The following is a 27,608-nucleotide window of genomic DNA, read 5'->3' as shown; positions in this document are numbered from 1 at the left end:
CAAAGACAAAGAGGAGACTAAGTGTGTGTTGTGTTTGTGTTCTCGTCTCCCACACAGCCTCGTAACATGACATGGCATATTTTACATGGTGCAGCTAGCAAGTTGGCAACAAGAGTTCTTTTGAGTGATGACCATCCAGGAAACGGCAGCGTCACCGTTTTCGCTTTGACTCGTCTCCCCCTTCCTCTCCCCTCACTTTTGTTTCCCCATCTGTACATCACGTCCATGTTGTGTGAACCATGTTTCTGTATCCACAGTGTAGGTTTAACAACATGAAAATAATATATGCAATACTTTTTTTGTCTTTTTTCATTTGGTTTAAAATGATTGGAATGATTTAAACTTTAAAATATTCATGGTGGATGACAGAATCCATTTAATAATTGCCTTAAAACTGGCATGGAAAAGGTTTTTCATCCATTCTCCCTTCAACTGTTCTGAGACAGGGTCTCCTATGATTTGCACTGGTGTAAGATTTTGACTGAATAAGCTCCTGAGCACCTTAATCTGCTGGGTTCCACCCCCCGGTTAGGGAACCTCTTTTCTAATGTGCTAAAAGCCATAGTGAGTTACAGCAGGGCTACAAAAAGAATCATGTTTTATTGGTGCCTCTGGTTTTTTTTTCTATCTCAGCTATCAGACATAAACAAGACGTTCATGACACACGTCTTTAAATCTTCTGCAGCTCTGATATGAGGCCCAGCCGGAGGACTTGGATGTTTACTCCGCTCAACTGCCTTTAAGCAAAACACAGAATCCCTTAGTTTAAGGGCTTCTCCTGAATCTGATCCTGATCTTCACTTTATGAATGACAATTTCTCTGAGCACGCTACTATGTCATTCCCTTTGATTCCATTTACCAGAGGCAGGCAACAGTAAAAGGGATTCTTCTTTCTTGAGGTCTTTTTATGTATGAGAGATGCACAAAATTAAGAAACAGCTTTTCAAAAGAAAGAGCATAATAACAAAATGCTCACGTAAAAGTTCGTGCTGGTAATGTGGATGAGAATACAACATATATATTTATAATATATAGGGCGGCACGGTGGCGTAGTGAGTGGATCTAATGTTCCTCAAAATGGATCTGAGGAACATTCACCTGTACTTGTTGCTACTGTAATCCCTCTTTAATAAAAGAGACATATTTCTTTGATTTGCAAAGTATCTGTAAAAAAAAATGTTGTTTATGTTTTTAATGCTTTTGTTTCATTTCTGCCAGGTCTAACTTGGAAAAGTAAACTAAGGTCAAAGGGCAACCTTTGTTTGGATTAGGGTTGGAGTCATTTTATATGTGGAGGAGGCCCTGTGTGGCTGAGAGGGAGAGGGGGGGGGGGGGGGCTTCATCAGGGAGGAGGTGGTATCTGCACTCCCAGTAGCTCATAGGCAAAGATGTTCCAGAAGATGGCAAAGAGGAGGAAAGTGATGAAGGAGAAGACAATGACCCACCAGGAGCACTGTTTCTGCAGACTCTCCTCGTAGCTGCGCAGGATCAGCAGCCCCATGCTGATGCCAACCACGGCCCCCGACAGGTGAGCCATGAAGCTGGGTTGGGGTCCAGAGGAGGGCAACGGTGGGGAGTAACGGAGCCAGACTGCACGGCCCACCTCTGAACTCACTGAGACAGGCAGAGCAGAGAGAGAAAAAAACTTTTGACTTTTTGAAGGATTTGCTTTCTGGCAAGAGTTTGATAAGAAAATTTATGAAATTATTTCATGCTTTTCTCCAAATGCAAGAAAGACTCCCAAACATGCTGAGCTTTTTGATACTTAAAGTCTAAAATAATAAACAGACATGATCAGCGCTGCAGAGGTTCAGGTTCATTTTCCAGCCTTTGCGATAATGGATAATGTGTGAAAATGACAGGGCACTGTTGTAATGGCAAAAGTAGATCACAGCAAGATTTAATTCAATGCATGTTTTTTTGTAAATGCTTCCGAATGTTAATTGCCATTGCTTGTTGCTGCTCTTCAAAAGTTAAATAAACACTACAGCACAAATGTTTTGCTCTTATCTCACAGAACGTGACAGGTTTTATTCTGAATTGGTGCGTTTGTTGTTAAAATTCGGCGGAGGAATATCACATCCAAGCAGACTGGCTACGCTCTCAGTCCAGGGGCGGCTGGCACAGGACAGATGGAGGGAACATATTGCCCACTAATGAAAGTCGCAGTGTAATCGGCACTCATAGGGAGAAAAAGGACAAATAGTACGACACAAAAGCTTTGAAAACAAAGCAATATGTCCAATAATGAAACATCTCAGCCAGTGGCAAACTGAAGCAGCTTTATGATATTCTACCCCCCCCCACACTCACACACACACACACTCAGAACAGGTGTGTGGTTTTTAAATATATGTGGAAAATTAAAAATACAAATACCCCCTATAAATCTGACCATAAAACCCAACGTTAATAGCAACAATAGAAGAAGAAAAAAAAAACCAGAGCGTGAATCTGGGCAACTTACTGCAAACCAGAGCCAGGATCATACGGAGCAGCTTGTATGGACAGCGCATCCCAGCCCAGTTCTGCAACACAGAGCCGGGACATCTCATCAGCAGAAACAATCAGAACAGCATGCATGATTTTAAAACAAGAGCTTATTAGCAGTCGAGAGAGAAACACCTCAATCACAGAGGGGGAGAATGGGCCAATGAATAGCCCGTTTTATTGTCCGCTATCCTGACTTATTAGCACATTTACTCTCCAGGCTGAAAAACTGTACCAATTGCCCCCCCTTAATTTCCAGGCTGTGGGTATGCGAGTCTGACCCGGGACCACTGCTTTCTCCTGAGCTGAAACGGAAGCTGAAGGAATGTGACATGTGCGATGCGCGGACGTCTCAAAGAGAAAGCTTGCTTCCCAGAAGATAGAAGCATAATCGCTCGAAAAAGCAAGAGCTCTTTTTTCCCTTTAGAAATATCCAGATCTGTTAAAAAATAAAATAAAAAAAATAACAAACTCGAGATTCAATTCTGACAGTTTGTCTCGATAGATCGCGCTGGAACCTCCACTACACCTGAAGATTTGTGTCGAACAAAGCGGATGACGGAGCTCGATGATGGAGGGGTGGGGAATCTTCTGAGTTAAGTCAAGGGTTCAAGAGCTCCTTCAAAAACAAACTATAGAAAAGAACTAATCAGAGCAGAACTAAGAAGGATTTCCCAATAAAATACAAATGAACTGTCCGATAGATGCTACAGTTCCACAGTGTTTGCTTTGGGCCCGTCAGCACGCTTTTGATTTCCATCCCTGCTGGCATCTCCACTGCCCACAGTGAACAGCAACATTAGTTAAAGTGATTCGTCAGATGTAACACTGCCTCGAGAGCCGAGCATAGCGTGGAAGGCATCTCACACGTAAACCTTCTGACAGGAACCTAAAAAAATGCATCAAGCTTGTGCTTGTTTTCTTTAGTGCGCTGAAATACTGTAAATGCTGTCTAATAATAGCATAAAATAATGTCATACATTATTTAATTTAAGCGACAGAGAGCAGGTTATGTCTAATTCAGCAGTAAATAAATGTCATCAAAAACATTCAGAAAAATATTTTCCGAATAGGACAAATGGAAAATTCATTAGTAATTCAACAATCACTGCGCTGCAGTAAAACAGATTTATCATCTTCATGCTATCCTACAGTTACAGAGAAAAACTCCAACTAATGTCTGTCAGGAAAAAAAAAATCTGAGCACATAAAAATAAATAAATAAACAGTAGCACTGGGTGTTGACTGCAGCGTGTGGCGTCTTCACCTCACGCCATGCAGACAGCCCTGGCATTTTGGCCCCATTGAAAACTGCTTTCAGACCTAACAATGCAGGAGATAATGACGGCAGTTACCATGACGACGTTGGCCAGATGTGCCGAGCACAGAGCATAGACACCGCCGGAGCCCCCCACCACTGGAGCACGCATGTCGGTGATGGACACCGTCAGCGAACCTGCAGAGGGAGAGAGCGAGAGAGAGAGAGAAATTACTCATCATGCAAGGGCATTAGTCACCTGACTCAACCAGTCACCTTCCTTGGGGGGCAATTTTAAAACAGTACAAGTAAATTCTGCCCTCACAGAAATTGCATCGCATCAGTTGACATTTTTATGAGCGTCTGCACCACAGGTCGCACACCTCCATGTGACCGGCGGTAGCGCACAGAAAAAGATAATCCACAAAACTGCATGATTCTAATTTAAATAATAATCCTCTCCAACCAAAGTAAGACCTCTGACGAGGCGTTCTGTTACATTCATGAGAAAATGATAATCCTGGGCATAAAAAGATGCAGAAGTCAGAAGATCAAGTGGTGGCCGTGCAGCAAACAGTGACAGTAAAAGGACGATGAATTACATCCACCTGCAATCACTCTCAGTACTGTTATATATGAACAGCTATTGATCTTTAAGCAGTTATTTGTTGATGGATTGTTTCCATCTACTCTGGCTCGACCTCCACAGAGCGTAGACGAACAATAATAACTACAAACGCCGTCCTGGCCTGACCTGCGTGACGAAGCTCAGCGGGAGTTTGAGGAAACAGCCAATCGAGGGCAAACCCACACAGTCTGGAGAAAGGATCTAATGAGGTAAAGTGGGCGAAAAGGCCTTTAAACGGCAATCTGTCTGGAAAACAAAACCCTAAAACATGACGCAGACTTCTTCCACTCATGCCAACCTGAGCACTCAAATGTCTTTGAAACATGTAATAATTTCCACTGAAAAACATTTTCCTCTTTCGTAGATTTAAGCAGGTGTGAATGGTGATGTCAGCTTCTCTCAAGTAGGACTTTTCCTCTTTGACTTTTCACACACTGAATGTAACAGATTAACATTTTTTGGACGGCCTCGCTCTCATTGTCGTGCAGGACCGTATCTCAGCGATCATGACGTTAGCACAAACGCGGCAGACAAATGCAGAGCGGCAGCTCCTCAGAAAGACATCAAAGCATTGAGAGTTACGTCGTACAGTTTCACCTGCCGTCGCATTAACGGCGGCGCTTGACTGACGCGATGAAGTGGGACAGAATTCTGGGCGGGAGAATCGGCAGCGGCAGTGGGAAGGACAGCGTCACAGACGCTGTTAATTACGGAAGAGAGCCGATAAAGGAAGCGGCGCGGGCTGATGGAGCACAATCAGAGTTGGGATCTTAGATCTATAATGCATGATGTGGCATTCATATTGTGAGAGTGTGTGTTTGTGTGCGTGCGTGTGCACCTCGGGGGAGTGCACGGAGTAAGCATTGTCTCACAGAACGCCTCGTCAGCGCGCAGTGGCAGTGATGGTGATGATGATGATGGAAGGACAGATGGTAATCACCCCGCATTCCTGAGCCATTCATTTCTGCCCGGTCCGACACCTATAGGCGCTTTAATGTGGATTCATGGGGCGCGTCAGCTACAGATTTGAGGAGATTCACAATGCTACATTTTTAGCAGTTCCGCCAAATTGCAATTACACACTAGCAGACAGTATGTGGTCTCTGATCTCTTCAAAGCGAAGGGGGAAAAGGAATTGGTGCGACTTCAGCGGCATCAACATCCGAGTTTCTCTTTACGTCGTTTCCACAGAGTCACAACTTTTATTCGTTTAACTTCAGTGCAGAGGAGCTTCAGTAATACTGCCTTCTCCTGTGGATGCAGGACAATGAAGTGATAACATGTCCTTAGTTTATTTCATGCTGTAGCAAAGTGATGTGAATTATAATCTTCTTATTACCGGGTTGCCCTTGTCCGTCCATCCTTTTGCCTCTTGGTGCATTTAAGTCCTGTTTCACTGTTCCTGTGGGAAATATCTAGGTCTTTACCCACTAAATACTCCACTGTCTTCATCAGGTAGTCGTTAACTCTGGTTCTGTCAGTTTGGCTTCCTTTTGGAGTGGGCTTTTCTACTGGAAACGGTTGACCATGAGCAAATAAAGAGATGCGAATGAATAAAATCATAAAATTGCAAGTTTCAAAACAACAAGTTACAAATCTATATTTTAGGGGAACTGCAGACTCCGTGGGCTCATCTCTCAAACTAACCCTTATTAATTACTCTTAAGTAAACTGGCCCAGCATTAATATGAACATGTTTAATATCCTTGTCTCCTCTTCCTCGTCTGGCGCCTGCAGATGAGGAAGAGGAGACAAGCAGAGACCTCCAGCTCAGACGTAAAGTTGGTCTGCAGTGTGAGGAAGCATGGGCTGGCCTGCTTTTGGGGGGGGGGGGCTATATTGCAATATAATCCCCAACAGAAATGAGCCTCACTCAAACTATACTTTCTACATAAATCTGTTAGTCAAAGTTGCCCCTCAAGCTGTGGGTCAACTTCGTGTTTCTCCACTCGCTCCGGGATACGATAAAATACGAGGAAGGAATGTCAGGCTGATCCAAGGCCAGAGTTTGACAGTGCCCTGAGGCTGCAACTCTATGAAGTCATTCCAGTGGAGCCTGCGACAGAGCGAGTAAATGTTTAAAACACAACAACTCTCTAATCCCTGGAAAATGTGGCTCTGCACAGACACATGTATACCTGATGCCTTTCGGTGTCTGCTTTTACTTTAGATAAACGATAAACCGCTGAGGAAAATATTAACAACCTGCAGCTATCCCAAGCAGGAGTATGCGTCTCCCTATTAAGAGGATACCGTGCACATTGATGTACACAGCACAGAATCGTAAATTCAGTGCCACTCTGGTTTATTGATCTATTCAGTATTGGAATCAGACAACTCGGCATCGTGCTTTTATTCATTTATTCAGTTTGCTCGTCCAGTATGAGCAAAGAGGGAAGCCCTTGTCTACAAACATTTAATTGGGAACCTATTTACGAGTTTTCTTTGAATTTGAGTGTTTTCCTCAGTGTTTTCCTTCTGGGGCGATGGTGGCACAGTGGTTGAGAGGGTCGTCCTATATGATCGAGAGGTTGGTGGTTCGATTCCCAGCTCAGGCGCATGTGTACACTGTCATTGTGTCCTTAGGCAAGACACTTCACCCACATTGCCTGGGCGCATGCTCACGCGGCGACCAGCAGCAGAGCAGTTAGAAAGTGTAACTGCTGTAAACCAAATTGCCCACTGAGGGACAAAATCAATAAAAAGTATTTAGTATTTTTCTCAACCTCCATGGACTCAGAGAAGCTCACCCGTGATTCCTCAGTCACCTACACCCCCTCTCCCAATCAGGATCCAGCCCTCAGTTCATCTTACTTTCCTGCTCTTCCTCGGATCCCTTTGCCTGTTTGAACGGATTACCTGAAAGAATCCTGATCTCTATTTCGAATTAAAGCCGAACTTCAATTCTGCATCTGCTTACTCATCTGGCGTGCTTTTGGGCTCCAAGCTACCAGTTTTATCAGAAGCGTGACAAGAAAACGCCAGCAAGGGGACCCCCCCCCCCAGTGATATCGTAGTGTTGTTGCCTTTTAGGCTGAGGTTGCTTTATTTCTACGTGCCTTTCTCTGACACATCTATCCTGTATGCATTCAATCTTGTGGCCCTGCACAGAGATATGCTAGGGTCAGCAGTCCTGCAGTAACAAGGCTGCCTCCGTTGGCTAATAAACTGGGGAAATGCCTGATCAGATTTATTTACTGAGCGCACATAAGAAGAGCGAGAGATTGATGGAAGAGAGCCAGAGCATGAGGAACAGAGAAAGAGAGCGACGCTAAGAGTGCAATCATGCAAAGAGAATTACAAGCTCCTCCTCTGTCCGTCATGGTTGCCAAATCACAAGAGAATAACTCAGGCTGTCATTTCTGTAACATATACAGCAGTACCCCCCCCCCGGCCCAGAAAACCCCCCCCATACCCAAGATATACACGTATTCAACAGTAATTAAATATTAAACCCTGCACTATTAATTAACACACAATTGTTTTTAATAAGGACTCATTCTTTTATAGATGCAATATTCACAGATACCAATGCATGTATCTGTAATATTTATACTACATGTATGGAAGATTATATGATGAGCTAAATTTTGTCAGACCATCAGACAACTCTTTAAATCTCTTCAACAAGGAAAACAAATGTTTCATTGTTTATCAAATAAAATGATTCCATCAGTTTATCAATTGTAAATTCATTCTGCAGCAGCAGACTATTTGAACAAGCATTTCATATTTGCCCAATGGAACACAATGGGGTGCAGATATGCAATTTTTTTTGAAGGCAACATGTCCTACTTTTTTTTTTTTTTGTCAATGAGCAGACCAGCTGTCTTTGTTTCGACTTCACAGTTAGTTCAAACGCTCATAGCTTCAAATGTCGTTTAACAGAGGGGCGTCCTTTTCAAAGCCTCGTTCCAACTCTAATATAGCTCCCCCAGCACAGCACTTAAAGATAGTTCCCACCTGGGAGTGAGATGGAAAAGCCTGTGTCATCCAGACAGAAAGAGATAACAGAAGTATCACCTCTGTCATGGCCGCTTTCTTTAAATTGGAGCACAATAACTTGAACCAAACATAAGAGATTTGTCCCATCTCCTCATGTCCTGGTGGACAGAATCCCTTCAGATGATGAGAAGGGAAAGACGGCGTGTGAACAGTTTTACTTATCTGCAGCGTCAAGCTGCGAGGAGCATCCAACCCGCCAGCATCCCCAAAGCGTCTAATCACAGCTCACCTGCACTGCAGTTAAAGGAGATCCTGAGACAAACAAGTTCAATAAGGAAACACACCTCCGGAGTCAGAAAAGGAGTCCTCTTCTTACAGAAAAGCCTGTGTCAAATTCTGGCTTAAGGGAAATGACACAATGCAAACGCAACCACTGTATCTACGCTTTACTCTTGGGTTTCAGTCGTTATTGATTCTGTTTATTCCTTGTCCAAATTTGCCACATGGGAAAATCTGATAATATTTATTTTCCTGCAGGGGCATCAGGAAGAAAAAAAATCAATACCCTCCACAAGTCACATCCTCAAAACTGCTGAGAGGAGAAAGTTAAATGTTTAATTATATCTGATCAGGGCGATATTGTGTGTGTGTGTGTGTGTGTGCGTGGCAGAGGCAAATAGACAAAACATAGAGATGTATGACCGTACAGCCGAGCATGCCCGATGTTGTTTATGACAAAAGAAGAGGTCTAAAACAAAAAACGTATTCCTGTCATGATAGAGCAATCATTCACTGCTGCTAACAAATAAACAGGCCGTCCTTGGATGGATGGAAAACCCTCAATAAAAAAAAAAGCATGAAATCACTTCCTGTGCTCAAGGTTATAAAGCCACAGTGATGGATGCCGTGAAGGTGATGCACTTGCTCTCCAGGGGACCTTGAACTAATCACCGATGCAAACGGGATAGAAACCGAGCAGAGGGAGAGCTTCCCCTCGGACTCCCACAGCGTTCCTATTGGCTCTGCACAGAAGAAGCCAACATCCATAAACACACCTTCGTCACGCTCTGTGTCGTTATCAGCAAAGCTGCAGGGGGTGGTTGTAGAGGAAGTGAGCTTCGTGCCACCTAGGAAGAGTTCACCGTGGAGTCGGACGGAGGGGAGGGAGGGCTGGGAATTACCATAATCATGATGGCAGCTGCTGCAACACACCAAGGTCACCCTGCCTCCTCGGTTCAGCTCAGCACCAGGTTGGAGAATATCAGAAACACGCGACCAGTCTGCCCAGTGCTGCACGAGCACCATCATGGTTCGCTCAGACGTCGCGGTTCAAAGCTGAACTTGGTTAAAAAGAGACAGAAATCAGACTTTGTACACGGAGTTGTTGCATTATCGCAGCCACACACTCCACATCACGCCACAACAATGGGCTTTCTAGGGGAGATCGAGAAAGAAATAATTGGTATTCAGGTGGAAGTAGCGCCACAAGGACAACCCCGGAGCCGTCGGTGATAAAAAGAATGTCTCCGCTTTGCTGTCTGTCTGTCCCAAATTCACCTTCAGCCATTCAAAGTGTAGTTAAAATATCTCCACATCGGCACTCGACAGGACTCAGAGCCCAAAGACTCTTCTGATGCTTTCTCTCTCTTGTTCTGGTCCATATTGTCATTTTATCTCCATCTCTCCCTCATTAACTGAGTTTAATTGCTGTTGCAGTCTGAAGGTACATCAGTGTCGGTTCAAAAAAAGAAAATCCCACAACCATCTGTTTGGTTTCTGGAGCGCTGCTGTGAATCAATATATATATTTTTTTAAATGAAAGAATTTCTGCTGCTTTGAAATCCTCAAAAAGCTAAATTGGACCGTAATATAAAGCACCGTCTACTCTAAAGCATCAGAAAGTTTCATAATGCACTTAAAAATCTAAACTCTTTTAACCCACCACATGTTTACAGGCTTATACCGAGTTTCCATTCAGGAGCTGGAACTCGTGCAATGAGAAAGTCCATAAATAACAGCTGAAAGCTGGAGGTATCGTTTCTACAAGATCATAATGTTCACTGTCTGCACACAATGGATTTTCAATCAGCTGTCTGAGTGTAACAGAAAACTGTGAAACAAAGAAAAAAGTCATTCTGTATCCAATTTGGAGAACCAGAACTAAAGCTCCTTTTTATCCTTTTTCTTTTCCTCAGTTTAATTTATTGATTTTAATCACTTATTCGTCTCAAATGGTGTATTTCAAAACTTTTCAACTTTTTCTCTGAAAAAACAAAAACAAATTGCAGCTTTTGTGCTTCGACCGCGATTAAACAAAAGCAAAAACGACGATGGACCAAAATCACTCTATGCTGCAAACGGTCTATATACTGGCTGTATAGAAAGGAATGCAGTCAGTTCAAACATGTTGCAGTCCACTTTTAAAACGCATCAATCAGCTACCGAACATGAGGTGGAGACGGTAGTTCGACACAGGCCCGAGGACCCAAAGTCATGAAGAGGTGGAATGGGCTTTTATTAGTGTGAGTGAATACAGAACGGATCGTCAGGATAAATTAGGTGCAGGGAGCAGAGTCGCCGCCGCCGCCGTCCTGCTCAGACCACAACAGCATCAATCAACTGCTGACAGATTAAACATTACATGCGACTTGGCATGGTGCTTTTAAGTAATGAGAACATCAACTGGATCATCAACAAGGAGGTTATACTGACATGCAGTCATTTATCACATTTCTATTACAGTTTCACCGACAGGCTGCGGCTCCTCCTCTTTGCTGAGGACACCAGTGGACAGCGCGAGCAAAGAAGGTTTGCCGTTTTTGTTTCAAGATATTCGATTTGAGACTTTTTTTGTTGAAGGAAATAAGATGTCAAAATGTCTCCTTTTGCTACGAGAAGGTCTGAGGGGTACATTTCCACCACAACTCCCCACATTTCAAAGACATGAGTGGAAATAATGGAATGGACTTTAAGTATTGGACATGACTACATTTTATATTCCACTCATCAACACGGTCTCAAATTTCAGATTTGAAAACCAGAGGACGTCTCCAGCCACAGTTGCTGCATGAAGGATGGCTGATGCTAAAAGGGCAAGGACAGGTTCCTTTTGTCTGCACACGTCTAAGAACAGAACGTGCACCGTCACATCATTGTCTGAGTGTGTTACACTGCAGGACCAGCGTAATAAGACAAATCACACCATGTTCAAGATTAATCAATTGTGTAACACCATGTCTCCATGTGGAAAATGGATTCTTTCAATCTATATATATATTGACTGCAATGTTAACAAAAATGTCAAAGTGATCCAGAACCTCTTCTGGATCATCACCAAAATTTGAACAACCGTTCCTCGTACGATTCCCAACAAACATTTCATCAAAATCCATCTGTGATGTTTTGAGTTATCTTGCTAACAGACACACAAACAAACCAACGGCGTCGATTTCATAATGCCTGCCTCGGCGGAGTTTATAAATTCCCAGATTTAAAAAATCCCCTGTTTGGCTTTTGAAGGGAAGCCCTGCAGCGTCGGGATTGTGCAGCGTTTGAGGCACGGTACCTGCAGCATGTTCTTCCGTAAATACAAACACTGAGCAGAGCTGTAACCCAAACACTCGGCTGCAGCACGGAAATAAAACGTGTGCAAAAGGTGACAGCAGCGGTGAACATTACTGAACTCACAACCGAGTAGTCGACGAGCAATTTCTAACATCCTCAAGCAAAACGTTTACAAGACGTAGGGAAAACTGGCAGAAGGAATAGTGACGTCTGCACACACACACACACACACACACACACGTATATTGCAGTCCCTTTGAGATAATGGTGTTGTAGTGGTGAACACTATTTTCTCAGTCAAACGCTTAGTGAGCTGCTCTGTGTGGAATTTGCATGGCATCAACGCCGCTGTGCCTGACTGCACATGGCGTCTCTTCTGAAAATCTCCTGCTGTGCTCAATGCAAACACCAGCTCAGCGCTTCATCAAAGCTCGGCAGCAATTCAGGCGATGCCTTTTTCTCCTCTTCCTTGAACTTGAAATCAACCGAGCGTTGACACAAACATTTGTGTTTGATTTAAAATCGAGTGAAACGGAAATCTAATTCCAGATTGCTACGCAGAGCTTCAGCTTGTATCATTGTACCGGTTCAGCAAGTATAAGGCCAAGTAACTCAAGCATGGAAATGCTAATGAACGCAGTTCATCTCCTGGCTCTGGGGGGGCACAGACAGTACCGTCTCTCCACGCCGCGTTCTACAGGCGGATTCGGGCTGCAGCTCAGATCTACAAACAGCATCTCATGCGGATTTCCCCGCATTACTCTCCCACTTTTTCTCTGACTGTCCCATGATCATTGACTTTGATCCCTCTCTGTCATCATTGCTAAAACAAAGCAAAGTTGCAATAATGCACGAGTGTCAAGAGTGTGTGTGCAGGCGGGTACTGAAGGCAAGGCTGCTGCAGAGGCACCTCGAGCAGTTGCAACTCCATTTTGTTACTGCGTGTGAAGAGAAGAGAAAAAAATAATAATTGACTTTTAGTAACGGTTGGGGGGAGTTCTAAAAGATCCAAGACTGTAGTTGTTCCCCGTGAAGATGAAAGGGAGACGAGGTTTTACGCAGCTGTACCGATACGTTTGAAAATATGCTTTTCGAGGAAAAAAAACCTGCAACAACAACAACAACATCCACCAATCAGAGTGGATTTTAAAATTCCAATCTGCAAACTGGCTCAGAGGAGAGAGAGTTTCTCACCAACGAGGATTCGAGCACCGCAGATCTCTGGGTACGGCAAGTCACTCGTATTTTTCCTTCAAAATGTCCAACCAGGCGGGCTGGACTTATTAAAATCATTGAAATTGGTCAGCTCGAGGTGTGGATCCAAAATAATTCAGTCTCACTGGAGGGGCATTGAATTCTTTGTTGAAATGCAACACCAGACATGTCCTAAGAAAAACTTCTAAGTCACTGCATGTTTCATGCCAGAACCAAAATGTTCAACATTTCACCTCAAAATGTAAATTGAGACATAAGTAAATAAAATATGCTAAATAATATGGTCATAATGGACAAAGTTGGCTTGCATATAAATAAAAGACGCTCACCAGCAAGGACTCCTGCCATGTAGAGGAGACTTATCCGTAAGATGCCGTGGACCATCTCCAAAGGAACGCCGATCATCAGCTGCAGTAGAGCGTTGAACCCGAGCTGCTCCAAACTGAGGAGAGGGCACAGAAGGAAAGGACAATTTAAAGGACAGCGTTTGTCCCCGCCCTCCGGGGGGGGGGGTTCAGCATCAGCAGCCAGGTATGAAGAGCAACGGCCAATGGAAGCTCGTACCCAACGTGCATGAACATGTAGCTGAAGAAACGCCACACTTGTGCCCGGTGGCCAGGATGGTAGACCAGAGGGCTCTTCATGAAGTCCGGCTGATACGTCTGCAGCACCCACTTGTTGAGCATGATGCCGTAGCACATGAACACGATAATCTGCAACGCAGACACAAAATCCTTTATGCTCCGAGCAAACTGCCGGCACAAAAGGTGGGAAACTGTGCCACAAAACAAAAACATTGTGGTTTATGAACGTCTTTCTTTTATTCCTTAGCCGATGCTTATTAGCCTCGTGGAGCTAATTACCGCCCGGAGGGAAAAGGCACACATCTGGTTCAAATCCATTAATTTCCTTTCATAAAATAATGACTCATCGTCTCTGTGAATTAAAATGAATGTGAACCATTATTATCACATCCTCATTGTCATTACAGACCATTCAGCTCCATTTGGAGGCTTTACGAGAGCACTTGGCTTTCTTTGCTGGGAATTATGATGATTTCAGATTGAAAGGTTGAAGGCTTGTTAAGAAGCTGTAGTTTATTTCCACATTTCAATCTGCAATTATTTAACTGAGGTCTCTGTGTGTTTTTTGGGGGGGGGGGGGGTTATTGGTGGCTTTTTTGCCCCAAATGGACAGAATAGGTCATTGGCTGGAGGTGCTTGCTGACCTGGTTTTAAAATCAGTCTTTGAAAAAGAAAATCCCTGCATGGAGGCTGCTGCACGTTTCAGCTTGGAGGAATGGCATTAAATGCACTCACTAAGCCCCCCGACTGCCAAATGGGTTACCAGCTCGAGTTTAAGCAAATGATCAAAGTTAGAAAATCATTTTAGAGGGTCTGCGTTGAACAACTGAGCCGACAGTCTAAAGTCAGTGATGTGACAAATGCATGACGTCGCCTCTTAAACCTCACCTGGACGATGGTGACGACGGCAATGAAGACAGGTGGGGGACACAGGCGGTTCTGGTGGAAGTACCAGCGTCGGTCCGTTTCGCACGGCAGGATCTCGTAGGCCACATAGCGAACAAAGCGCTTGTACAGACCCAGGCCCGTCTCGTCCAGCAGGATCTCCCTCTGCAGCGTGCGCCGGCCGTTGGCGATGGCGCGTCTGAAACTGCTGGAGCGTTTGCTGCTCATCTGAGGAGAGGAAGAAAGTTTTAATGGATTGACTTTGAGAATTCAGTGCAATTTCCTGCTGGCGACAAAGGCAGACGTTTCCATTTTATTTAGAAAGAAATAATTCAACATGTTGGGGAAATGGATTCTGTTACGTTGGACGCAGCCACTGTTTCTGGTCTTAAAAGCTAAGCTGTAGCAGACAAAAGTGGTATCGGGATTCTCAATTATCCTTCAGGGAGAGAGAAAGCAAATCGGCATATATCCAGTCTCACGATCATTTTGTCTTCTTCCCTACTGATTTTAAGCCTTTACTGCAGGAAACCAGCGGTTTCATGATATTGTTGTCAGCAGGTGGATCCCTCCAGGATCAGTAGGTCTCATCATCCCCTGCCGCTTCATCTTTCTTCTTTTTGGAATTAAATCCATCACCTTATTCACGCCAAGTAGGTCAAAAAGTCAGTGAAGGAGGAGAGCGTCTGAGGGAAGATCATCAGCATAACTAATCATCCTACATGGGGAGCCAACATTCACCCATTCATTTATTTTCCAACCGTTACCGGGTCCCAGCAGTCTACGGGGTGAGTGGCAGGGTACACTCTGGACAAACCAGTTTACCGCAGGGCCGCACCCACACACACACACACACACACACACTCACACCTACGGACAATTTAGTCTAACAAATTCACCCAACTTGCATGTTTTTGGCGGTGAGTTAAGTGAGTTTACCCTCGAAAACAAAATCTTTTTTAAAAAAAAAGAGCCGGTTCAGTTGAAAAAAAAAAAAATGTGCGTGCGTGTATTCGGTTGTGTGTCTGTATTTATGTTATCACAGGCTCCAGGCCTGCTGAGCGAGCAGGAGCTCTGCAACAGCCTACAGGCCGGCAGGACCAGCTCTTGGTAAGTTCTTTAACGGAGGCTTAGCATGAAAACTATCCTAATGCCACTATTTTGACAGCCGAGGAGGAAAAACGTCAGGATAAAAGGGGAGCGCTACTCTGCCAGAGTATCCACTGAAAACACAGAGGGACCAGTTCCCCACAGCAGGGATGGATCCTTCAGAGTCAGCATCTGCATTTCCTTACAGGCAGCAAGCAAAGATTTATTTAAGGGCTGATGCTCAGCGGTAATGCCAGACGCCTGACGTCTCTGGGGTAGTAAAACCAAAGCAGCTCATTTGCACTGAGAATAAAAACGAGCATTTTGATGTGATGCGACGCGTCACAAACAGGTACTGTTGTTACCCGTATAAATTTACAACAGCAGATCACAAGCGTAGGCTTCTCCTACAGCATCCACAGATATTACAGCAGCTTTATTTGAAGCGTACTGAAACCTCAAGAGGCAGACTGTCGGAAGGATGGCACTGAAGTACACCATTCATAATTCATTAGGCAGCTCCCGCTGCTTGAAGTCTCCTTATACTGGACAGAGCTAAAGACATGATGAAAGATACTGTGGGTCAAATCGCTACGAAAGCTAATGAGCAAAGTGTACTGGGGGACAAATACGGCAAATAAAGGATAAAAATAATGAAGTAATGAACCAATCACACCGTCAATGGAGCAAGGGACATTTTTAGTGAAGGAATCACTCAGGAAACACTCATGGGTGTACAGTGAGGGTGCACGGGCCTGTTGCACGGTGATAACCAGAGTGATGTCGAGCTCAGGCTACTGGCTCTCCCGCAGAAGGGAGGGCCGATGCGTGTTTAGTATGGAAATCAGGCCCGGAAAATGCAATTATGCCATACTTGAGGCAGGGAGTGAAATCACAAGACGAGAAAAGAGGGGGAAATTAAGAAGGGAAGATGAGATGCCTGCCCGGGTGGGCTTGAATCACATATTGTATAAGCCACCAATGAACAGTGAAGGTGGGATGCGGCTTAAAATATCTTCATAATATTGATTTCAATATGAAAAAAGAGGAATAATGTTCAGACGAAGAGGAGGGTTTGGCTGTGTTTTGTGCTTCTGCTGTCTCTTCTTAAATAAAGAGTTTATTTGACTCGTGTTTGGCCACATCACGACCACGACCAGTATCCTCTCCCATTCATACCGCCTCCGTCAAGTCTTCCTCACCATCCCCGACAAGCAAAGGCCGCCGTCTCTAAAGCGAACACCAGCAGCCTTTTGAAGTGACAACAAGGAGGAGACGGCAAACAAGACATTAACACCCACGCAAGCAGCCAAAGCGGGCAGCAACGGGGCAAGGCGCGGTGAAAATCACATTAGATGCAACATGGTGATGGTGGAATGGTGAAAGCGCCTCGACGGGGTGATGCCCGAGAGGGAATAATTGATGCTGAAGCTAAGAGCACAAAGATAAAGATAGTAATCCCCTTTAGAGATGGATGGATGGGCCGCACTGACAGCAGTGTGCACGTGTGTCTCAAAGAGCAAGGCTCCTCCTCCTCCTCCATGCTGCCTAAGGTCCAGTCATTTGTCCTTGATGGCTTAATTATCCACACCACATGGTCAATACCTCACAGCTCAATGCTAATTAGTCATAACAAAGCCGTGGCTTAAAAACCGTTCAGGTGACTGCCCCGCAGACTCAAAATAAACCCGAGTGTATTTCACTTTGTGGCAACCCCTCTTTTACACGTGATGAATTCTGCATCATTACTACAGCATTTCATTACAGCAGCCATTTTCTGGGCTTGCATAATAAATCACAACCTCCGGACCATCAATGCACACGACACCCATTTATGATCTAATTTGTGAAACTAAATCCAAAGGCTCTTACTCGCTCCCACTCACTCGTGAAGTCTTGCAGCAGAATCTAAATCACTGCAGATCTCGGCCCCTGCTGATTCCACTCTGACCCAGATACTCGGGTTCTTTCTCGCACAAACGCTTTAGAATTGAGGGTACACCTTTTACTCTCTCTCAGCAGTTTGCAGACATCCCTCATGCTTTAATCATTGCAGCGCTAAAATTCAAGAAAAAAAACAAAAACAAAATCGGGACACTTAAGCAAAGTGCAGCGCTTTTAGCGTCTAAACAAGAAAGCCTTGACGGGAGTTTGGTGCGGGAAGTGATGTTGACTGGTAGCCGCTGCGTCCCTGGGGACAGAACGTTACTTGAAAACTTTAAAATTGCCGTGTGTCCACTCTTTGCACGTAACGGGGACGCTCGTTTCCGCTCTCTGCGAGTGCCTTTTCCACCCAAAAAAAACTTCCAATGACACAGAAGATGCAACCGGAACATTGGAATATACATCTTAGATAAACGCTTCTTTCCTGAGGGAACAGAACATTGAAGTGAACCATTAAGTCAGCGGGAAAGAAAAAGTCACAAAGCAACCGCATTTTTAAAATCCTTCAACCTGAACAAAAATACCCCCCCCCCCCCCAAAAAAAAATCTCAAAAATACACCCTCTACCCATGTAATTAACCATGGCAGCCATTTTGGATCCCTGTTGAACATTAGCCAAATTGCCACCCGAAGGAAAACAATGACACACTTCTTCACTTTCACAGCTGGTACCCGATAGCTTCGGAAGAGTCTCTTCAAAGAGAATGTAAAATTACGCACATCCGCCGGCAGGCCTGGTTTCAAACAGATGCTTGGGCACTTTGACACCGTCGGTGTTTCTCAGCCTCCTAGAGTGCAGAAAGAATGTCTGCGCGTGTCCCCAGATTAAAAATGTGTGCTGATCGTCCTGTAGAGTGGGACTATGTGGACTAGTAGTCCTTGTAAGTGCACATGTCCAAGAGAGAGAGAGTGTGTGTGTGTGCACAGATTCCCAGGAGAGGTTTTAGCGGAGTGTTACTTATTCACCCCTCTGGAGCTCTCAGGGTGAGATCTCCCTGCATGAAAGATGTGTTGAACATGAACAATGCCAGAGACTCTCACACTGAACCGCCCCCCCCCCCCCCCACACACACACACACACACACACAAGCCGAGCAGAGAAGCTGTTGCTTCAAACATTTACACCCACTGCGGTCGAGAGAAGCGCCGTGGATTCAAGCTGCACCGAGCGAATGTAGAGCAACAAAACACAAACATGTTGTAGACACGCGCTAAAGACACGACAGAGACAACGCGCAACAGCTTGTTGGCTGAAAGCACTGAAGAGACGAGGACTGAGCACGCCGGCACAGCACACACACACACACACAAACACGCAAAGATAAAATAAGATTTAATATTCAAATTGTATTTTTGTTTTTCTGAATTTGACGTCTGCAACATGTTTTGTAAAAAAACAACAACACCTGTGTATTATTGTGTTGCATCATGTTTTCTTCTGAACAGCTCTCAGTGATGTTCTGGGAAGAAGCACGGCTAATTGTTGCTAATTGAAGTCCTATTCTTATTTGATTTATGACTTCAGTTGCTCATGACTCTTACTGTGAAACTCCTCTGTTGTTATTGTCTGGTTGGGATAAGGAAGAAGGGCCCTGATAAAAAGGTCTGAATGGCAGCGCCTGCGTGTTCTTTTCCAACAGTAATGGTGCCTTCACAGATGTGAAAGTGATCCACTATCACGAATTATCCAATGGAGGATTCTCCTTTTGCACTCCAGTCCTACCAATGGCCACCTTTCCGAATGATCCAGTTAGGTGCCAGCAGAGAAGTGGCGAGAGAGACTCGGGGACTGGTGCCAGGAAGGGGGAGCCTAATCAATACAGGTGTTTTGTGCAGGCCATCCAACGCCTCGGGTCGAGGACCTCCCGGATCGATCGGGCACCACTTTGTTATTTAACAACACAATGGTTTAACCAATTGGCTGCTCCGCAGGAACTCCACAGGAAACAGCCCCGTCCTCTCCGTATGGTTTGTACCAATTTGGCCCACTTCAGGGTGCCGAGTCTGCATGATGCACATGCTGGTGTTTTCTGGGATGATGTCGTCATTCACTGCGATGCTTGAAGACAGCATGCGCAGCAGATGACAGGTTAGAGACCGAACGGCTCCAGAACAACGTTCTCATTCTGATGTTCCCCCCCCCGTCCTAACTTTTGTGAAACATGGAATAACATTTTGAATTAAAAAAAAAAAAAAAAGAATACTAAGCAGATGTAGGAGAACTCTGTAAACGCCACAGTGGAATGGAGAGAAATAGGCTGAATGTATTTCGACAATGACCTGCTTGAATATGTCAAACTACTTGCGGCACTTTCTGCGAAGCGGCCTGGCTCGCAGCCCAGAGAACAGAGACACGTAGCGCTGATGCATCATGGGCTGCGCTACGGGAGGCCAGGTCCACATTAATGCTCCGATATCATCTAAATGAGATGGCAAATCTGTACCGGCAGCTCTCACGTGCATGAATGAACCTGTGTGCATGTGACACAGTATTAATCACGTAAAGAGAGATACATGCCAGACAAAAAGGAAGTGGGTGGCTGTATTACTTATTATTAAAATGCTTGTGAGCGTTGCGCATGTGCTATTAAAATGTATGCATAGAACAATATCAGACAAATCTTTAAACCCAGACCTGGGGAGTCAATATTTTTGTGAGGCAAGGCATTCTCAAATTGCTTCAGATCGCTGCCTTCTACTACCCACACTCAGCTAATCGAAGGCAATTTGCATTTGGCTGACGGGCAATTTCAAAAGTGTCTCCTCGACGCCGTCTTAGATGAGGCATGGTTAACAACGAAGCCAACATATGCTCACAGTGGGTGTAAGATGAAGGCAAGGAAATCAAATCTGTGGGTTCAAGGAAGCAGGTTCAACAAGGAGGGGGGGGGGTTCATTACATGGCTGGAAGAAAGAGAGGTCGGAGATGAGACCGCTCTGAAATGGGCCAGATAAAAAAAAAATGAACGAAACTTGAGGAATAAAGGAGGAGGAGGAGGATGCCTGTGTTACCCCCCCCCCCCCCCAGAAAGAGGGCTGCAGTGTAGGAGGAGGCGCTCAACACTCGGTCTCATTGAAACCGCAGGAAACCCAAGGGGATAAAAACCCAAGACAGACAAATAAAAGGGAGGAAGCGAGCGGATGAGCCGAACTCATCTTGGTGCTTACACCCATACGGCGCCGGGAGCCCGAGGCAGGTGCTCAATCCACACAGTTAGAATATCAGCCTTTCACATAAGCTGCTCTGCATGAATTTTAAAATAAGGTTGCAAGTGACATTAAGGATGGGTGAGGAGGCAGGGAATGAAGATCCAGGGCTTCACTTAGAAGCTGTGAGGATAAAATCGGCCTCAAAGCAAGAAGTGTTTCGAGTCGAGTCGGGTCTCAGCATCAGTGTTCTTGCTAATTTAATCGATTCTCCTCTTAATGGCGATGTTTGAATTCGTCAGTCGGACATTGTGGCTCTGTCAGCGTAATGTTGGCATTTTTAGTACCTGTTATGGTGAGGTGGGGTGGGGGTCAAATCCCTAAATGCTAAATGATTTATGACAGCAAAGCGCAATGGTTTGCTCTGAATCGATTCCGTAACCTTTCTGAAAGCCACCAAATATCGGCGAAGATTTGTTGCAGGACATTAAATGCCTTGCATGACTCCATGTGCAGCATATGTGTGTGTGTGTGTGTGTGCGTGCACTGCCCACTCACCAGCTCGATGAGCTCCTGGTAGCACACCTGGCCTTCCTCATTGCTCTGGACCAGGGCTAACAGCATGTCCAGTTTGGACGGGTCCAGCTGCAGCTCATGGTGCTCCACCAAGCTGGTGAAGTTCTCCACTGCAATGAAACCGGTGTTGTCTGGATCCAGCTGGACAAAGAGAACAACAGCCAGCCGTCATGCCACCGGGACGGACTCTGCAACGCTGACAACAATTACGCTGGAGACGTTTCTGTTACTGCATGAAAAGGTGATTATTTTCATTAACAGCGCTGCAAAGATGAAGCGTAAGTTCGCCCCGAGGGAAGAGAACGCAACGGTAATGGACAGCCAAGACGCGTACAAGGAGACACAAAAGATACTCATTAAGACAAATGGAAGCTACAGGCTGAATGCATAAGCTCAGATAGAGACGCCAGAATCAAACACTACGACTCCTTTTTAAGATGCCTTAAAACCCGCTTCCAGAAAAAGCCTCATTCAACCTCATTAAAGGAGGCGCGTCTGCAAAAGCCAACAGCGGGGTGGTTGTTATTGGGAGCCAGAAGAGAAGACAGAGCGGTACGTTGCTGTTAGGCACAGTCGGCCATCCTAAATATAGCCTGAAAAAACCCTCCTCCCATTTAAATGAGGTTGACTTTTCACTCTTTGTTTCCGAGTGGATGCTTGATTCGAATGTCGGAGTCTGCCCTGGGTCACAGTTTGTTGTCAGGGTGGCTCTTAAAAATCACCAGCAGTGTAGCGCCTCATAATTGAGAGAGCGTCATAAAGATGGCTGACCGTGGTTGTTTAAAATAGCACCCTGGTAAAAACAGCTTGTAAAATATACGCTGTGTATCAAGGAGGAAGTTGTTGTTTTTTTAAGCTTCACCTACTATTTGCATGACTTCCTTCCTTCGCCTTCTGCTCGTAAGTGCGAGCTCTTCTCGGTGCCTCTGATTACGTGAAATGTGCCCGATGACAAAATGCAACAACGCAAAGAGACCACACGGGAAGAGCCTTTGCTGCTTAATATTTTACTGTTTCCTAAATGCCAACACGGTCTCATTAGGTTTCAGACAGTAAACCAAGAGCCTCTTGGCTGCCCCGGGGAAGAGTGAGCTTGCAGATGTTGCGTCAGCGTGGAGTCAGTCAGTCGTGCTGGATCATCGCGGCCCACGTCACAAGCCCACGAGAAGAATCCTGTCTAGGCCGACTTAGTCTGGTCTGCTCAAACTGGATTCCATCGGACACATGAGGGAACTAGACTGTTCCCATGGTAATTTTTATGCGTGTGATTTAGATTAAACCAAGCGCCCCCCACACTAAGTTCTATTTCTCCCTTCAAACATAAGCTGAACTGTGAGCCAGAAAGGCAGAATATAGGGTTGTAATAAGAAGAAGACAGTGTGTGTGCAGACAACAAAGCTCGGAGCAATTAGCGGCTGAAATAAAAGAAGAAAATCAACCGAAAATGTATTTATAATGAAGAGACAGAGCAAGGTTTAAGAGTTCCTTATCCCTCGAGGAGAGGAAGAGCTAAGCCACCATGCCGGAGAAAGAATTTGTTTTGCTGTTAATCTATTCTTTCCTTAAAGGGGAAATATTATGGAAAACCTCACTTTTCTAATGTTTCTACGCGACTCATTCGGTGGGTTTGGGCCATTATCAACCCAAAAACAGCTAAATAAACCATCCAGTCAATCCTTCGTAGTTTGTGTAGTGCGTGCACATGCATGCAGCTGCGCGCGTGCACGCAATGAACATTTCGTTTTCAGAGGCTTTTCTGACAGAGCCGTTTGAGACAGAAAAGAGGGACGCTGTCCTGCAGCATCTGTTTGCTATTTTGACTCAAGACTGTCACAGATATATTCGTTGTGTTTGGGAACTTTAACTTGTGGGGCTTGTCGAGCTTTTCACCAACATTTCCACGATTCTATACACACACAAACGTCACTGTCCCTGACAAGGCATCCGCTCTCAACCTCCTTCTCTTCGTGTGCATCGTTTGAATCCATGCAACACCAAGCGATTTCCGGTCTTGTTCTTTGTCACCGCCGTGCATCTCAGTCCTTGAGCCTTCCAACGCTGGCTGCAATGTACATAAAACTACATTTGTGAAAAAAAAGGGGGGGGGGGGGGGCTTGGTCTATTTTTAGATAATCCCCTTAACCTCGTTTTCCATGGACGGTTGTTAAAACTCATAGCAAAAATGGTGCAGATTCAGCCAGCATGCCAGGATGACGTGAAGAATGAAGGTGAGGGACAGACAGGAGGAAAACAGGAGGTGAAAAATGGTTAAAGAAAACGTTGGGGATGCAAGGAGAGCAGAGGAAGCCAGGCAGAAATCAAACTCAGACCAACAGAGCGCCTAAACGTCCTGCCACTCTCTGGTGTTCCGTTCGTGTTCCTCCACAGCGAGTCCTCCTCTTCGCTTTCCTCCAAGAGGACTGAACACACTCCAGCAGTTCGTGTTCAGTTACCACACAGAGGGGATAGATCAGAATCTAACGTGCTCCTGGTTCAGTTGGGGCTGACAGGGCGAACACAGAGCCGCACTGGGACGTCTGATTGCTGTCAGCCTCCATATGTCGGCACGTCACCACGCACACAGCCGCAGCGCAGACGCGCAGCATCGCTGCATACAGATGGACGCGTTCACGCTAAAACTAAGCGTTGATGCTGAGCTGCCAGGCCACGACGCGACTATTCCCTTTGTGGCCTGGCCTTATTTCGGAACCACGTTACACATGGGGGGGGGGGGGGGGGGGGGGGGCTGTCTGCTGAGAACAAGGAGATGGGGATCGTTTTTTTTTGTAGCCAATTAGGTTTATCAATTAGCGATATGAGGTACACTGACGTGAATGAGTATTGGCAAGGAGGGCGCGAGACGTGTGGGAACGAGGGGGGGGGGGGCAGAGACAGAAAGAAAGGCGGCTTGCGAGAGAAAGGGAAAAGGAGCTGAGGGGGAATCTGTTATTGAAGCGATCCAAAACCGGTGAGGGCGACACTTTGACAAGCTGCATGTGTTGCCATAGTTACCGGTTGCCCATTTGTCATTCCTTTCTTGTATCCCCACCTTCCCCAATCCGACATATTGGCGCTCAAGAAGCAAAGGAAAAGCACATAAGCGGGTTGGGGAGGAAGGGAATGTGGAAATGAAATGAGAATATGTATGGATGTAATGGGTGAAGGGAGTAAATACATTATCTGCAGGAGCATGATCTCGGTGTTACTCCCGGGGCCCTCTTTTACCTTTAAAGCAGCTACTCCCACTGACCAAAGTCCATTGGCTGACTTCCACTCTGTTCCACTGGGGCTCAAGTGCAACCCACGAACCCCAGCCGCAGACACAGCAGGAGCAGCTATAAGAGGACCGACTCGGTCCCATCGCACGCTGACTTAGCAGAATCCCGGTTTAACGCTACGCTGAGATTTACAGCACTACACCTGTCATGAATTCACCCTAAATGTTTAGCTATGGCTAAGACGGTTTTATCCCTCCGGCTTCTTCCGCTGGGAAAAAGGTAAATCAACCAGAGATAACACTTTGAGAAATTTAATTAATCAACATAAAATTATTTGAGGATTTTTGCCAATCAATTTAATCTTTTTTGTCATTATTCAGAAAGATTTTCAAAAATGAAAATCCTTTTTTTTTTTATCTTTAATGAGAACAAATTACAAATTTGAGTTCGTAAGTATTGTGCAGATGAAGAAAACATTTTCTGACGCAACATAGACTGATTAATCACTAATCACTCAATCTTCAAATCAGGATTAACTGGAGTCGAGTTGACCTGAAGCATACATGCATGTCGAGACCTCTGTGTTTAATGAAAACAATCAGCTGATTACACTTCCTGGTATTTAAACACAAGGAAGGCTCATTGCATATTAGCATCAAGGAATGACAATGTCTGGGAGCCTCATGCTTCTCCTTGACATAAATGTGTGAGGACCCCCAGATCCATCCTGCAGAGATATAAATAAAACCCGAATGGCGGATGGTCGCCAACTCGAGATAGCGCTCTTAAGTGGCTGAGTGCCGCCAGCCATCAAGTTGCCTTATCACTGCTGCAATGGAAACACTATTAGTGAAGCTATGCGTGCGTGTGCACACTCTCGTGGTGTGCATGTGTGTGAGCCTGCATAGGCCAGAAATAGCCTGCGCTCGGCTTTGCAACCTCCTGCAGACAAAGACTAACAAACTCATTCATGTTGTCACTGTTATTTTCTCGTTCACGCACGTGCACGTTCATGTGGTTCACTGTGACAGGGCTGCAATCCCCTCCTCACTGCAGCGCTCACGTAAACTCAAGCACCTCCAGTCAAAAACTCCAGAACCCCCGCAAAACCATTCAGGTTCCTCGAATGAGTGTTTGAATGTAAGATTTTTTGTTGTTGTTGCTGAAAAATGAAATGTTTCTAAAAAAAAAGGTATTTGATTGCAGGTTTAAAAGCCTCGACTGCGAAGAACAGACGGCGACTGTGCCCGAATACTTATATCCATTTGCAGACGACTACACATAACATGCCCTCACACGAAACACTTGACCTCCAGATGCTCTTGTGGATTTGCTGGGGGGGGGGGGGGCTAATGGGACAATGTCAGTGTGGGAAGCCTCGAGTCGAAATGTGCCCAAATAAATCTGAAGGGCAGAGCTGTAAAAAAAAAAAAAAAAAAAAAAAGGTGGCATGCTCTGAAAAACATTCTGCTGGATGGCTAAAAGAGGCCTAATATTTAGACAGGCTGCAGGCTTTGTTAAAAACAAGCTCCCCTGATCACACGCCAAATGCCGTTGGCAGCTTTAACTTCAGCCGTGTGTGTGTGATTAGAGACTTTTTCCAAATCAAAGGCCGCCGCATGGAATCCAGAGGGTGCGAGTTATTTGGTCCAGACTTACACTTAAAAAAAAGGCTGCAGTCTTCACAATAACATGCCTTACGAACACACTGGCAAAAGCAGAGTAAGGCCACAATCAATAAAGCAACCGCTTACAACGAGGAAATATCGGCCATCTCCGGCCGGCTACGTTGAAAATGGACTGACAAAGATGAGTCGTGGTCTTTTGGTGCCACATTAAAGTTTGTCAATGCAGAAACATATATTGTTGAGATATCACCAGCCAGAAGTGCTCATCCAGAGGATGACTCACCGGTATGACCACACCGGTATCGCCCAACCCACATGGGCATCCACAAGTTGGACAATCATTCACACTCGCATTCATAAAAAATGCCACTGTGCTCGTCACACATGCACGCACGCAAGTATGTTTTCAGGAACCCCCAACCAAATTTAAACACGTTTTCTGAGCAAAGCCTGCCTCTAGATTATTTTTGGCTTGTTGATTTTGCAGACGGTTGACCAGAACCTCACTCAAACATAGATCTGGGTCGACAGCAAAAACAGCAGCCTGGTTGGAGGACTCCAAGAAACCAGATGTCAAGAGAAGGGTGTCTCAATGGTCTACACATAGCCACTAACAATAGGTTTTCAACAGCAGAGCTGCACAACAAGACAACTTTAAAGTCAAATAACAGCTTCTATTCAGGAACTGCCTCATTTTTCTAACTTTTAGAGACGATAAAATTGCTATATTTCCACTTTTATGATCCTGAGGTGATCAAATTGTTGAAGTGTGGTGAACAGAAAAAAAAAAGCAGAAGGAAAGGAAGAATCATGCATTCATCTAAAGACGCATAAATCCATGCACAGGCAGCGTGACTGCCGCAGACGCCAATGCAGCAGCAAAATCCGATGAAGTATCTTCAGCGTTTTGCCTTATTGCACAAACAGACAACGTACCATCAATCATCCATTCGTGCAGGATATCCATCCACATATTCATTTGCAGTTACACTTCCTTCATTGTCCCTCCTTGACAAACCATGCCATGAAGACCCCCCCCCCCCCCCCCCCCTGCTGCTGTGGCTCATGATCTGACCTTGCATCCTCTTGGCCCGCATGGTTCCATGATGCTTGCCTCCATCATGAAGTCTTATGCTCTGATTTTGCCAATGCAACCAGCCCGCTGCTATCAATCCTATAACATCAGCCCTCAGTCCCAGCCGCCACGTCTCAATCCCTGGATAGAAGGCAAGGTGGCCAGGAGCGCGTAACCATAGAAACCTCTGCCGCTGCCTGCCTGCTGGCTCGCTCACTCGCTTACCTGCTCTTGTATGAGCTGAAACAGGGAGCTTCTATCCATATACTGGCCAGGGAGGTAAGAGGACCCGCCAAGGACAAGGGCATAGGAAACAGCAAGAGAGGATAGGTGTTGATGAGGGGATAGTGTGGAGGGGGCT

The 27,608-nt window shown here is 45.3% G+C and overlaps 1 protein-coding gene across 1 annotated transcript; it reads right to left on the bottom strand.

Annotated features, from left to right (window-relative positions):
* Nucleotides 1-1,343: 1,343 nt before the first annotated feature.
* On the bottom strand, nucleotides 1,344-27,511 carry LOC137915083 (rhomboid-related protein 1-like). The gene is made up of 8 exons (XM_068758568.1): nucleotides 27,473-27,511; nucleotides 21,309-21,467; nucleotides 14,574-14,798; nucleotides 13,666-13,814; nucleotides 13,431-13,543; nucleotides 3,847-3,947; nucleotides 2,469-2,529; nucleotides 1,344-1,615 (listed from the first exon to the last, which is right to left on the bottom strand). Exons 1-8 carry the CDS (start codon nucleotides 27,509-27,511, stop codon nucleotides 1,344-1,346), a joined length of 1,119 nt encoding a protein of 372 aa, XP_068614669.1.
* Nucleotides 27,512-27,608: the final 97 nt, after the last annotated feature.

This window comes from Brachionichthys hirsutus, unplaced genomic scaffold (genome assembly GCF_040956055.1).
Source record: "Brachionichthys hirsutus isolate HB-005 unplaced genomic scaffold, CSIRO-AGI_Bhir_v1 contig_867, whole genome shotgun sequence".
Taxonomy (NCBI): Eukaryota; Metazoa; Chordata; class Actinopteri; order Lophiiformes; family Brachionichthyidae; genus Brachionichthys; species Brachionichthys hirsutus.
The sequence above is the reverse complement of the archived record's forward strand: the minus strand, read 5'-3'. Positions and strand labels throughout refer to the sequence as shown.

What these genes read in the sequence shown, in the direction of transcription:
- LOC137915083 (XM_068758568.1), bottom strand. Translation starts at nt 27,511, where the DNA reads ATGGATAGAAGCTCCCTGTTTCAGCTCATACAAGAGCAG. An exon ending in TTCAGCTCATACAAGAGCAG is followed by an intron (nt 21,468 to 27,472) that starts GTAAGCGAGTGA and finishes CTCTTTGTCCAG; the next exon opens with CTGGATCCAGACAACACCGG. An exon ending in CCGTCGTCACCATCGTCCAG is followed by an intron (nt 13,815 to 14,573) that starts GTGAGGTTTAAG and finishes TCTGCGTTGCAG; the next exon opens with ATTATCGTGTTCATGTGCTA.